Source organism: Arachis duranensis, chromosome 7 (assembly GCF_000817695.3).
Source record: "Arachis duranensis cultivar V14167 chromosome 7, aradu.V14167.gnm2.J7QH, whole genome shotgun sequence".
NCBI lineage: Eukaryota > Viridiplantae > Streptophyta > Magnoliopsida > Fabales > Fabaceae > Arachis > Arachis duranensis.
This window is the reverse complement of record NC_029778.3, coordinates 24,771,133-24,785,051: the sequence shown is the minus strand read 5'-3', so window position 1 is coordinate 24,785,051 and position 13,919 is coordinate 24,771,133. Positions and strand designations below refer to the sequence as shown.

General features: G+C 34.9%; 1 protein-coding gene across 3 annotated transcripts; it reads left to right on the top strand.

The window, feature by feature from the left end:
• The first annotated feature begins 521 nt into the window (after positions 1-521).
• On the top strand, positions 522-13,288 carry LOC107458474 (DExH-box ATP-dependent RNA helicase DExH5, mitochondrial). Of its 3 annotated transcripts, XM_016076677.3 has the most exons (19): positions 522-664; positions 986-1,143; positions 1,230-1,317; positions 2,581-2,826; positions 5,879-5,974; positions 6,463-6,651; positions 6,765-6,924; positions 7,004-7,134; positions 7,555-7,722; positions 7,808-8,080; positions 8,343-8,534; positions 9,808-10,011; positions 10,167-10,236; positions 10,324-10,472; positions 11,431-11,736; positions 11,895-11,954; positions 12,083-12,232; positions 12,352-12,462; positions 12,546-13,288. In XM_016076677.3, the coding sequence occupies exons 1-19, from the start codon at positions 629-631 to the stop codon at positions 12,999-13,001; spliced, it is 3,243 nt and encodes a 1,080-aa protein (XP_015932163.1). In that variant the 5' UTR covers positions 522-628; the 3' UTR covers positions 13,002-13,288. The 3 variants fall into 3 exon arrangements, with proteins under 3 accessions (XP_015932163.1, XP_052107952.1, XP_015932167.1); XM_052251992.1 differs by lacking the exons at positions 522-664; positions 986-1,143; positions 1,230-1,317; positions 2,581-2,826 and adding an exon at positions 3,403-3,689; XM_016076681.3 differs by lacking the exons at positions 522-664; positions 986-1,143; positions 1,230-1,317; positions 2,581-2,826 and adding an exon at positions 3,403-3,983.
• Positions 13,289-13,919: the final 631 nt, after the last annotated feature.

Genomic DNA, 13,919 nt, shown 5'->3' with positions numbered 1-13,919 from the left:
GTCTTTGTTGAGTGACATGCTTGGAGTTAATCTGGTTTCTCTAATGTTTTTCTTCTCTTCGTTTCACTATAAGTATTGCAATGGAATCAGGGTTGGAAACAGGCATGGAGCTATGGAAGGAAGAGTCATAAAATGCCCTGTTTTCTTGAAAAATAAATAAAAATGTAAGAGAAAGTCTACGGGACAGTAAATTTTGTAATTTTTAGTTATCAAATAACTATTAATAATATTTTTAATAGTGTAAAATTATATCTAATAATATAAAATTATTTAATTTTCTTTTGATGATTAAGTATCGGCCAAAATTTAACAAAAATAATGCCCCTAATACTCTCAAAATGTAAAACGATTCTAAGTTAGTACTACATAGAGAGGTGGGTGGGGCTGATTAAGGTCAAGGTGAGTAGGCGATTACGTTGCACGCGCCATATCACTTATGAGTTATGACTTACCTCATCCATGTGTCTGACCGAAGCCGTAAAGACATAAACACCACAAAACGACGCCGTTTGAAGGGCTTTAAATTAACTAAATTCAACGCATTCGTGGGTTAACAGTCAGAACCCAGAACCCTGATTCATCATCTTCTTCCATCTCTTGCCAGTTCCAATTTGAAGGAAGAAAAGAGATGCCTTCTCAACCGGAAGAGGCTTCGTCACGTCCAGTGAGTAGATTACTTCTAATTCTTTCTTGATTTTCGTAATGTTTGTAAACATGGCTAATCTTCAACTACTCACTTTTGTAATGTCGCTATACTCCTGTGTGTCCCATTCTTCTTCTATCTCCTTGAATCTTTCTAAAATGTTTAACTGCATTTTCCTTGTTGATAGTAATTTAGTTACTTTGATTATACCATATTTTCTGTACGGCAATAAGGTTTGAACGTATAACCAAAATTGCAGATTTTAGTGAATTGATATCTCAGTTAAATGCATGCTGTCTTAGTTTTTTCTGATTTTGTTTTTCTTCAACACTTGCTTCTCAGAGTGCTTCCCTTGCGAATGATATTGCTGTGGAGTGGAAGCAGAAATTAATCACACTTTTAGATGATGAGAGTAAGCAAGAGTTGATCTCGAGAGAGAAGAAGGATAGGCGTGAGTTCCAGCAAATAGCAGCTTTGGCAAGCAAAATGGGATTGTACAGGTGTGTGTGCGTTTTTCAACTATTAATGCTGGAGTTATTACTCTTGCTCTGTTGTGGGGGAACTCAATTACATTTCCATCTAGCAGCCATGTGTATGCAAAAGTTGTTGTCATCAGTAAGGTTCCACTTCCCAACTACAGACCTGATTTGGATGATCGACGTCCGCTGAGGGAGGTATAGTTTTGTATTCATTGATGTGCCCTGTACTTTCTTGAACCATTTTGTTGAGGACAAAAAAGAAGGAAAAAAGAAAAATCTGAAGTGTATGTAATTCAGAAAATGTTGACAGAGATATGACAAAATGTCTATTTGTGCCTCCACTATTCCTAGGTTTTGGGTCCATAGAAAATTGGCAAATTTTATCTCAAGACAGAGAAATTTTGCTTCATTCTGTATTAGCCTTTTCTCCAAACATGTTATGTCTCCAAGGCTCTGTTTGGAAATTGTTTGGACTTTGGAGAAGGCAAAGGATACAGAAAAGGCAATCCAGGACAATGAAGCAGGATCAAAGACAAAATTTTTTTGTCTTGTCTCTATATTCTGCCTTGAGAAACAAACAAAATACAGCAGAGTGTTTTTTACATTTATGTTCTAGGATAGTTACCAAACTGACCCTAAATGTTATTTCTCTTCTACCCTCTATTGTCTCAGTCACGACCTTATAAGATTTATATCTTGTTCCTTAGTACTAATTTTAGCCTATATTTGGAAAATAGTTATAATTGATAGTGTTTCAGATTAGAGAGAAAGTGAGAGAAGGAAAGAACAGAAAGAAGATGGAGAAACTGAGAATTGTAGAAAATGAGAGTATCTTCACATTAGAGTGCTGAGTCAGTATTTATACATAGATAACAAGAGTGTTCAGCACTCTAGAACAAGGGGGTAAAAAGGTCTTTACAAACTTAAGTTAGTTAGGGACTGTTAGGGGGAATCTATCCTAGTTGGCAGCTCTTACAACTGCTCTTAAGAGTTTCTAGTTTCTAGGCTCTTCTAGATCCTTTACTCAGCTTACTCTATCAATAATTAAGTTAGCATTTAGTTTTTGTTATTTTATATTTATTATTAAAATAAAAGTTGTCTTGAAATAAGTCATTTTGTTGGGCTAAAGAAAAGAAGCAAAGGGTTTATCAGAAATGCTAGAATTTTAATTTGAAAAATGTCTTTACTTATAAGCAAGTTTTTTTAGCTTTTGATTTTTAGTCAGATATATTTTTTTAGAATTACTTTTATGCTAATACATCTGAGAATAAATGACTTTTAGGTTAATACATTTAATTGGAAATTGATTTTCGCATAATCAATCTTACAAAATATACCTAAGTTAAAATCAAGTATTGAAATAATTTTAATATCATAATTTACCCAAATATACTCTTATTCTGTTGGACATCTTATCTCATAGAAATAAACCTAAGTAAGGGTTTTTGGAATTAACAGGTAAGCATACCTATTTCTATGTTAAGGCGAGTTGATGCTTATCTTGAAGAATACCAAACCCAAAAATCCAGAATGAAGGAAACTTTTCCAGATTTGTCATTTGCAAGATCAACAAATAACGATAGTATTGGTGTGGATGAAAGGTTATTTGAGAAACCTCAGCTGCCAGCATTGAATAAGGCTGCTTTGGAGAAAATTCTCCGGCAAAGAAGCTTGCAAATGCGTGATCAGCAACAAGCTTGGCAGGTTGTCTTAATAAAAATATATGGTCATGGCAAATTGTTATTGTAATTGAATTTGATATTTTATTTTAATATTTTTATTTTATCATCTCTGCTTAATAAATTTAGATATGCACCATTTTCTTTTGCAACTTATGTTTGCAGCTATATGAATTCTTTTACCCCCAAAAAAGGATGGTCATATGAATTTTATTCTTATTTTTATGCATTCCTGGTAAGATGCTGCAAATAGTTTTCCTTTGGATTTTCCGAGGGTAAAAGAAAAAGAAAGCTCACCTATGTTTAATGTATTGATGTGCATTGAATTTTGAGTTAGAATATGAAAGATTGCTATAAAAAAATTGTAGTGCTGTTCTGTGAGTGATACATGAGGAAGATGGTATGAGGAGAGTAGTTTTTGAGGATATTGCGATCAGTGTATTCCATTTCTTTCTCTCCAAGGAATTTTGTATATTTTGCATATTAAATAGAAATTTCATTAAGATTCACCTTTGAGTGGTTCAGGTAGTCATTCCATGTTTCAGCTTTATTTGAGTTTGACTATGAATCCACAATTTTCTTTTGTAGCCTTAGGAAATAGCTAAATGTTTGATGGGAACTAGAAGACTGATTGGTAGCAAAGAAATTCCTTGGTAGTTATGAAGGTAGGTGGTGTAATATAAGGTAGGGTTCATGAACTAAAGTGGTTGGGCTACAATTTCTCTCATAAAAGTGAGGGTGGAATCTTGTTCAGGTTATCCATCGAGCACCACCATCGGAATCATTGTTACGTGAATTATTAGTTGCAGCAGCCTGTTGATGTGTGAGGTGCACATCCTGCTATCAAGGGCTCTATCCATCATGGGGCCAGTACCATTCTTCTTGCAGGTGCCTTCTAATTTGTTTCATTTCACGTGGTTTGTCATTTGAATCAGGCCTTTGTTTTTGGTAATATTTAGTTGCAAGGTTCTGCTGTCCTAGTAGAATCATGGCTGATGGGTTCTATTATTTCCTTTGGTTCAAATATTACTGAGTTTTAGGAGTACCCGTGGCTAAGGCTGCCAACTAATCTTTGTTCTCCGTTACACTTCTTCATACAGAGAACCCTACGGCTTGTATTTCTCATTCTGGTAGTTGTCCAAGTCGTGGGAGTACTTCAATTGGTATGTTTGGCATATGCGGGTATGTTCTAGAACTTTAGACTAGTTCCTGTTGAGTGGGTTTTATAGATTTGGGAAGGAAAGAAGCCTAACCTATGTGCAATACACAGTCAATGCTACCATTTGGAGTTCTTTTGTCAAAGTGTAATTGATTACAGATTATCAGAAAAGTCAGTCTTGTGGGATGAGTTTATATGTTGACTGCTATTTCATGTAAAAGCTCATTGTCTTTTTAGAGGGATATGCAGAGAGAATGGAAAGCCTTGCTGTTTTCTCTCGTCAGCTATTGTTCTTTAAAAGTATCTCTTTTCTTCCTTTGTCTTTGAACTCTTCCTTTTGTTGTCTTAATTAATTTAATCTTTTAAGATGAAAATCTTTAACTAAGTTCTACATGTCCCCCCTTGGAATCCTTTTAATTTAATTTCTTTCAACTATTTTATCACTCTATTCATTGTCCCATCACTTGCAATTTTGAATTCTTAATTACATAGTACCGAAGTCAAATGTGTGGGGAAGGACATGAATGTTACCATATGAGTGACTACTTAGATTTTATGGTGAGAAAAAATTGTGTAATTATTTAATATATGCTTTTATGTAATTTATTCTTCATTTATGTGAAAGATTGAGTTTTCCTCTTCTATTATATTAAAAATTAGTTCATATGAGGTGAAATTTATTGAAAAAGAAAATTATATATAATAGGTGTACTTGTAACCCACTTCTTACAAAATTTTTGTATCCATTTTGCATATCCGTTCCAGGTACTGCTACCATAGCTCTGCCTATCTAACATATCCTTTCTTTTAGTATAGCTGTTAAGTGTGTCTTTCTTGTGTATTTTTTTTTTGGCAGCAAAATGAATATGAATATTATTTTTCCTATTACACACCCTTAATATACATTTTTAGACATTTCCTTATTTGAAGACATGTAACTTGAACTTTCCATCGAGCTTATTCTAATTTCCAACAATTTACCTGTTCATTACCCTTTTCCCCCCTGAAAGTAAAGTTAGTGAAACCCCAAGAACTTTGAGCAACGTCACTTGGGATAAGTCATCAGAGTCCACCTCTATGGCCTCTCTTTACCTATAATATGCTCTCAGATATGCCTCCCCGTACCTTGAGGAAGAGCCTTATAGTGTAAATATGTCCAACTCCAACAACTTTCTTAGTGTCTATTGTTGGCCTCCCTATTTCTATTCAGAAAGGTCTTTGATTCACTAGGAATTGTCATCCAATGCCTTATCTCATAGGTTTTCAACATTTATGTATATTATACATTAGGCTTATATTCCTCTTCTGCAAAATGGCAAGTTCCACTTTTTTCCAGGGAAAAACATTGTTGGTTGCTGCTGGATCTATGCTGTCAAGGTTTGCTAGATGGTTAAATAGATTGTCTTAAGTCCTTTTAGATGCTAAGGGATATACATAGACCTGTGCTCTAGATTACAGAGATACTTGGTGCTCATTGTTGTAAGCATGTGGTCCATATTACTTTCTGGGTGGAACATGCTCATATTTAAGGAGGATTATTTGGCTGACCAACTAATTTGGGATATGATATTCGGCTTCTCAACAGATATGTGTAGAGACGTTGTTTCTCATATTTTTATGGTGTTGGTGTTGTCTCTTGATATTGAGGATGTATTATCTTCCACTTTCCTTATTATATCCTTCTATTGTTTTGATGACTTCATTACCCAAAAATGAATAGCAGTTGTTGTCTGGGTCTATGACAATTAGTCATCCTCTCCCATATTCTGTACAAATGCTTGCGGATAGAGGTTTTAGCACAGTTATTTGGTTCAAAAATGGGATCCTCTTAGTTCTTCATCTTAATTATTTACAGAGATCTCAACAGACATATCTGAAATACAAGAAGACTTCTTGATGTCTTAACTTTTCATTTCAGGAGTCGGCAGAAGGTAGAAGAATGCTAGAATTTCGTAGAAGTCTCCCTGCTTATAAAGAGAAGGAAGCAATATTGTCAACGATATTGAGGAATCAGGTTTATTGAATATATGTATTTTGTTATTGATTGGGTATTAGTCATTAGTTAATAACAGCTTAGGTATATTACTAGGGCTATTTTCTTTCTTTAGTTTTAAAAAAGAAAAAAATGTTTAAGAGCCCAGTATGCCCGTTTGAGTTATGCTAAATTTTTTATGAGTTAATATGTTGTATTCTTCCATTGAGTTAGGAAATGCTTTCCTAAAAATCTCTCCAAATCCCAGCATGAATCTAATTCAAATCTTGTAATCATTGTGATTAGAACCTATTAGAATATGTACTTAGGGAAATTATCTATTTGTATTTGTGCATTTATTTCATATTGTCTATATATTCTCTTTTTCTTCCTCTTAACACATATCTTCGGCTTGCATATTTGATTCATCTGTGCCAGCTGGTCTGTTGTAAAAGTAGTTTGTAGTTGATTTCAATATCTCAAGGCTTGGCATTTTCAAATTCAAAGTTGTTAAGTGGCATCTTTTACAGGTGGTTATCATTTCGGGACAAACAGGATGTGGGAAGACAACACAACTCCCACAGTTTATTTTAGAATGTGAAATAGAATCTCTTCAGGGAGCTGCTTGTAATATCATATGCACACAACCAAGGCGCATATCAGCGATATCTGTTTCTGAGAGGGTTGCGCTTGAGAGAGGGGAGAAATTGGGTGAATCTGTGAGATTCTTTTAAAATAATTACTGTGAATGATTCCATCGACACATTTCTTCTAGTATAATGTGTTTAGGTTTTAAAATATGCCTTCTCTTTCACTCTGTTGTTTATCAAAGGTTGGATATAAGGTTAGATTGGAGGGTATAAAAGGGAGAGAGACCAGGCTTCTCTTTTGCACAACAGGCATCTTATTAAGAAGATTAATAGCTGATAGAAAATTAAAAGATGTAACTCATATTATTGTGGATGAAATTCATGAGCGTGGGATGAATGAAGGTAGAAATTTTAAACTGATTGAGTCATTGGTTTCTAAATTGATTGTTGATTTCATGTTCTTTTCATTCTCCTGTGACAGATTTTCTTCTCATTGTCCTTAAAGATCTCCTACCTCGCCGACCAGAAATGAAACTGATTTTAATGAGTGCTACCCTTGATGCAGAGCTCTTCTCCTCATACTTTAATGGAGCTGCAATAATCAAGATTCCGGTGCGTTTAAAAAAAAAAATTGAACTATATGAAGGGGGAAAACTTTATCTTTGTGAATTTATTATGATAAATGAACAAAATATTAGCGGACAAAAGTATTTGGTGTATAGAGTGTAATGGTGCAAGTTACGGTTCATCTCACCTACAATGTTAACGGAATAACTGAAGAATTCTTGAAGAAAATTTCCACTAATTTCTTCTGTTATAGTAAATCCTTTTTCTCTGTCTTCTTCTTTTTAACAAAGTGTGGGGACTTGCGAGGTTTTAAATGGGATGGAGGTTCTAAATTATATTTCTGGTATGGGATCAAAAGGAATCTTCATATATTTAGTTGGAGGTACTGAGCATTGCTATTTGTGTGCCAAAAGCTAAAAGTTCTCCGTTCTTTATTGATATTGATGTATGTCATTGATAATTTAGGGTTTCACGCACCCTGTTAGAACCTGTTTTTTGGAGGACATTTTGGAATTGTCGGGCTACAGATTGACTCCTGATAATCAAATTGATGATTATGGTCAAGAAAGGATTTGGAAAATGAACAAACAGGCCCCTAGAAAAAGGAAAAGCCAAATTGCTTCTGTTGTAGAGGTATTGAAAATATCCAAACTATAATTGCTCCATTTCTTGACATTTTCCCCGTTTAATTAAGTTCATTTGCGGAACATATTACCAGGATTCTTTAAGGGAAGCTGATTTCAAAGATTACAATCCACAAACACGAGAATCTTTGTCATGTTGGAATCCTGATTGCATGGGTTTTAACTTCATAGAATATATTTTATGCCATATATGTGAGGACGAAAGGCCAGGTGCTGTGTTGGTTTTTATGATTGGATGGGATGATATAAGTGCACTGAAAGAGAAGCTCCTTTTACATCCTGTTTTGGGAGATCAAAGCCGAGTTTTGCTTCTTATATGCCATGGATCAATGGCAAGCTCTGAGCAGGTAATTTGTTCCCTGTTGATGGCAGTTGACTTAACAATCTGCTTACATTCCTTAGCATTTTATGCGCTCTATGCAAGCAATAAAAGTTATAGTTTATGGTTAGAATAAATAAGAATAATGATGATGTTTCTAGAGACATGTTTACTCTTCAGAAATTTCTTGCATGCATAATCCTGTGACGATGAAAGAAACATGTCAGATGTGCCTTACTGTCCTGCATACAAGTCATACTTGGATAATATCTTGTATATTGAATTGACAGAGATTAATATTTGAAGAACCTGAAGGAGTGCGAAAAATAGTGTTAGCAACAAATATTGCTGAAACGAGTATCACAATAAACGATATTGTTTTCGTTCTTGACTGTGGAAAGGAAAAAGAATCATCATATGATGCTCTTAATAACACACCTTGTTTGCTTCCAACCTGGATCTCTAAGGTTTCTGCCCAACAAGTAAGGATATCTTCTAGTTGTTTTTCATCTTTGGCATTCATTATGTATAATTTGCTCAATATTACCAAAAAGCAATTTGCTTCTGCCATCTTTGATATATTTATACTGGGTTTTTTTCGTGTTATTCTTTTCCTAGAGAACTTTGTACAAAAGATCCATGTAATTCTGTAACTGTTGTGTTGGCTGAATGCTATCTTAACTGGGATACGCTATATAGACAATGTCCTAGTTTGTGTACGGATTCTTACATCACAACTCTTCATATTTGTGCTGCTATAGGCTTGGTTCATATTTAGTGAATAAGTAGGCATTGGGATGAGGGTAGCAGCCAGTTCTACTTGAATAACAAGATTGGGGGGAAAGATACATACAAATAAATTAATAATCATGATACTCTTACTTTTTAGATTTATATGATAAGTGATACTATTTGTATGTAATTATTATTATCATCTACGTTCAAGAAAATGAAGTGCCAATTACATAGAAAGGTATCAATCTACTTTCAGAGGCAAGGCATGGGCGGTGGGGGAACCGATATAAGAGAGAAAGTTGGAGTAGCGTCTATTGTAGTAAAGATGGTAGAATCTCGTCTCAGGTGGTTTGGACATGTGGGAAGAAGATTAGCAGAGCACTTGGTTAGGAAGGTGCATGAGATGGAAGGTGGACAGGTGGCGAATGGTAGAGGAAGACCTAAAAAATTCATACATGAGGTGGTCAAAGAAAATATACGTGTCAACAGTCTCACTGTAGATATGATACATGATAGAGCATAGTGGCATTATTTGATCCATGTAGCCGATCCCACCTAGTGGGATAAGGCTTTGTTGTTGTTGTTGTAGTTGTATTCTATTTTATTTGAAGCATATTGTGTGCATAAAGTATTCATGGAAAATGATATTGTATTCATGAACATCTAGGCAGATGCCAGTATAATTTTTGGGCCTAATTGAAGTTTCCCATTATCTGCTTAAAATGCCAGCTGCAGCCTAATTTATCAACTTTGTGGCAAACCTCAAATGCACCCAGTCCACTGAAACTTACTATCTAGTTTATTATCCTTATGAATATATAAGATATAACGTGAATCTTTGGGTTATAATGTTAAGCTATCTAACTGATTGCTTTGTTTGTGCCATTTTATAAAAGAGGAAATTGCCATTGGACTCAGATAGCATTGTCTAAGTGCAATTGCCATCCTGGATATGAAGTGAGAAGTTTTTAGATCTCAAATGCTGATTTTATTGTCTTTTTAACTTGAAATTTTTTACAGAGAAGAGGAAGAGCTGGTCGAGTTCAACCAGGAGAATGTTACCATCTCTATCCTAGATGTGTTTATGATGCTTTTGCAGAGTATCAATTGCCGGAAATTTTGAGAACACCTTTGCAATCTCTCTGCTTGCAAATCAAAAGTTTAAAACTTGGACCGATATCAGAGTTCTTGTCTAGGGCATTACAGTCTCCAGAGATTCTTGCAGTAAGGATAAAATAATAAACTCCGTTTCAGTTCTACATTTTATCTCCAGCTGTACATGTGCAGTTTTTTACTCACTATTTCTGAAATGAATTTGCTTGTTCACACTGTTGATTATTTGTGTTTATCTCTGCTTTGTTTACTTATTTTATTCACAGGTGCAAAATGCAATTGAATATTTAAAAATAATTGGAGCTTTTGATGACAATGAGAATCTGACTCTTCTAGGTTAATCTCTTACCAATACATGAAAGTCTGGCTTATTAATTGTTATTATTCAATTTGAAGCCTCATAGTTGATCTGTCAATTGATAGGGCACTACCTGACAATGTTTCCGATGGAACCCAAACTAGGGAAGATGCTTATATTGGGTGCTATCTTCAATTGCCTGGATCCCATATTAACTGTCACTGCCAGCCTGAGTGTGAGAGATCCATTTCTAGCACCGTTGGACCAAAAAGATGTAAGTTGTACTTGTGTTGAATGATTGCAGCTTTATCCTTTCAATAAGAGGTCATTTGACTCTCGCTTGTGTTTCTATGTTCCTCGGTTCTTCGGTTCTGGATTTCTACAGAAACATATGGCATAATAATGAATTGGGAACTTTTTATGTTTGTTTTATATTTCAAACTTGAAACACCAAATTCAATTAAAATTATAAAATGGCAAACCAACTCTTCCTATGTTATGTTCCTTTGTTGCATAGCTTTACATAATAAATCCTAAGGTTTGATAAATGAGGAGTTATGTTAGTTAGTCCTAGCCATGCAAGGCTTTGTTGATGCTTCATAATATGGATCACTAATGTCATAGTGTTAATGTTAGCATTGGTACCAGTGAGATTAGGAGAATATAGGAATGTGTAGCAGGTGTAAGAATGGAGACATAAAAATTCTCATTAACTGCTTTTGTAAATAGTGGTGTTGATTAATATTTCTTGGGTATTCACTTACACCAGGGGTATGTCGTGAACTTCCCTCCTCCAATAACTCATACGCTATGAGCTCCATTAATACAATTGAATTGAGACATTTCACCGTATTGATCAATTTTATAAAATTTCATAAAAATTTTATCACCACCTACCCGTTTATTGGAGCTAATTAAAGGCAGTAAGCAGTGGCTATTGAGCTTCCGTTTAAGGGCCAACAATAATCTCTCATTTGGAAATGAATACTTCTAAAATTGTTGTTTCTATGGGTGGTCAGTGATACTAGAATCAGTTTATTTTTTTTCTGACATTTTCTCAGTGTAAAGAGTTAGTTAAAAAGAGTAATATTTCAGTTCCGTTTAAATTATTCAATTTTGGACAGTATCACTACAGAAACAAGCATTGGTCCGTTAGGCTTGTCAGTCAGTGCTCAAGGACCTTATTACGAGGTTTTTATCTGGTGTTTGATTTATCAAGTTTTTCATTATAGGTTGCAGCTGCAGCGAAGTCTCAATTCTCCCATGATTATAGTGATCATCTTGCCCTTGTGAGGGCTTATGATGGCTGGAAAGATGCTGAAATAGACCTCGCTGGACAAGAATACTGCTGGGCAAATTTCCTTTCTTCACAATCCATGAAAGCTATTGATGCCCTTCGGATGGAATTCTTATCCCTTCTCAAGGATATTGGAATAGTTGATAGCAATCCAACAAACTGCAATGCGTGGAGCTATGATGTGCATCTTATACGAGCAGTTATTTTTTATGGGCTATATCCTGGAATTTGCTCTATTGTGGTATTTTTTTCCTTTTTTCCTTTATTATTTTATATTTATATTGCATAAATAGTATAATTTATTATGGAAAGTAGAAACTTTTTAGCGAGTGTTCAAATTGCATATGGAGTCCATGTCTATGCGGTAGGTAATTAACTATGATATATTTTCATTTGCAGCATAAAGAGAAGTCATTTTCTCTGAAAACAATGGAGGATGGTAAAGTGCATCTTCATTTGGTTAGTCCATTCAAATTTATTAATTTGCCATGGGTTATAAAACTGTAGGCGTGTTTTAGATGTCATCATTTCAACCTTCTGTTCATATTTTTTCCCATATTGATTACATGTTTGTTTCATTTCCCTAGAATTCAGTGAATGCTCGAGAAAGCAAAATTCCATATCCGTGGCTTGTTTTTAATGAGAAGATAAAAGTGAATTCGGTGTTCCTTCGTGACTCAACTGCTGTGTCTGACTCAGTGGTGCTTCTTTTTGGTGGAAAGATCTCAAAAGATGGTGTTAGTTCCTTTTCTTTTTCTTGGGGTGCTCGTGTTTATTTTATAAAATATTGCAGTTTGGAATTAACCTCTAAAATGTTTTGTAGTGTTTTATATTGTTTACATTCCTGTTCTGGCAGGATGGTCAATTAAAAATGTTAGGAGGGTATCTGGAGTTCTTAATGAAACCTCCTGTTGCTGAAATGTTTCAGAGCATAAGGAGGAAACTAGATGACATCATTCAGAGCAAAGTAGGTGCAAATTTATTTCATTCTCATACAAACTACGTTGATGAAATTGAGTTAAAATTTTAATATACTATTGAACTTTGCAGCTACAGTTTCCGATGATGGGAATACACTTATTTCACGAGCTGCTTTCTGCTGTACGGTTGCTGATTTCCGAAGATAAATGTAAGGGCAGATTTGTGTTTAGCTGCCAGGTCATTAAACCATCGAAACCATCTGTGATGACCTTGCAACCAGCATTGGTTTCAAGGACTGACAGTGGACCTGGTGGCGATAATTCTAAAGGTCAGCTCCAAACTCTTCTGGCTCGTGCTGGATGTGCTGCACCCATCTACAAGACTATGCAAATACAGAACAATCAGTTTCGGGCTGCAGTCGAGTTTAATGGTATACAGATAATGGGCCAACCTTGTCACAATAAAAAGACTGCGGAAAAAGACGCCGCGGCTGAGGCACTGCAATGGCTTATGGGTAAAAGACAGGCAGAAAACGAGCACATGGATCACAATGCAGTGAAGAAAAGCAAGAGGGATCATAATTAAGCAATCAACTGTAATGGGTTTTCTGTGAGGGTAACAAAAGAGTCCAAGATCGATGTACTTGTCTAGATTTTTAAGGTCCTTGCTCAAGTCTTTGAACTCCAGAAAAAATGGATTAGTTCCATTGTTGATATATAGCTCCGGGGCTTGAGCCAATTCATGCGCATACAACAACAATCTCCAATTTAGCGTGCATTGTGTTGATTCCAATCCGAGGTTGGAGTTGCCTACCCTTGATCAAAGCAAATCATTTAACATGAAATAAATTGTGAATTGAAAGCCTAAGATAACAGTCTAATCTGAGCCGTTTGACAAAGGAAATTTTTTTGCAGATGTTCATGTTGTTGACTTAATTTTGGGATAAGGTTCTTCTAAAGTGTTTCTATATTCAAAATGACAAATTTGAAGGTCTCTTAGCTACACTTAATCAGTATTGTACACGAGAAATGTGAAGACTAATTTGATATCTTCTGCAACAGAAAGAGCTTCCATTCTATATTTAGGTGAAACATGTAAGTGAAAATATAAAGAATGAATATTTAAAGTATGTTTGGAATTGATATTCAATGAACTTGGCGAGGGAAACAAATTTTGGTCAAGCAGGAGTTCGCATTAATGTGATCTATGTTCCTTCACTTTCTTTTCCTTTTTTTTTTTCGGTTTTCACGTCTGAATCAAGGTAGAAATAATCGAGATTTTACGTGAAATCGAAAAAGTAAATTAAAAATGTAAAACATAAAATCTTAATAAGATTTAAATCGTAAAATCGTCAGATTTAGTACAAATTTCGTAAAATCGATAAACTCATTTAAAATCGGAAGATTTTAAGAGTTAAATCGATATTCTAGCTACTATGCGTCTGATGGTGATTTCTGTTTGAGAAATAATTTAGGTATAATGAATGTTATTTCGACAGCGATA

Bases quoted from the DNA above. Each gene is read 5' to 3' on its own strand.
- LOC107458474 (XM_016076677.3), top strand. From the start codon at position 629: ATGCCTTCTCAACCGGAAGAGGCTTCGTCACGTCCA. The intron at 6,925-7,003 runs GTAGAAATTTTA...CTCCTGTGACAG, and splicing joins TGAGCGTGGGATGAATGAAG to ATTTTCTTCTCATTGTCCTT. The intron at 10,237-10,323 runs GTTAATCTCTTA...GTCAATTGATAG, and splicing joins TGAGAATCTGACTCTTCTAG to GGCACTACCTGACAATGTTT.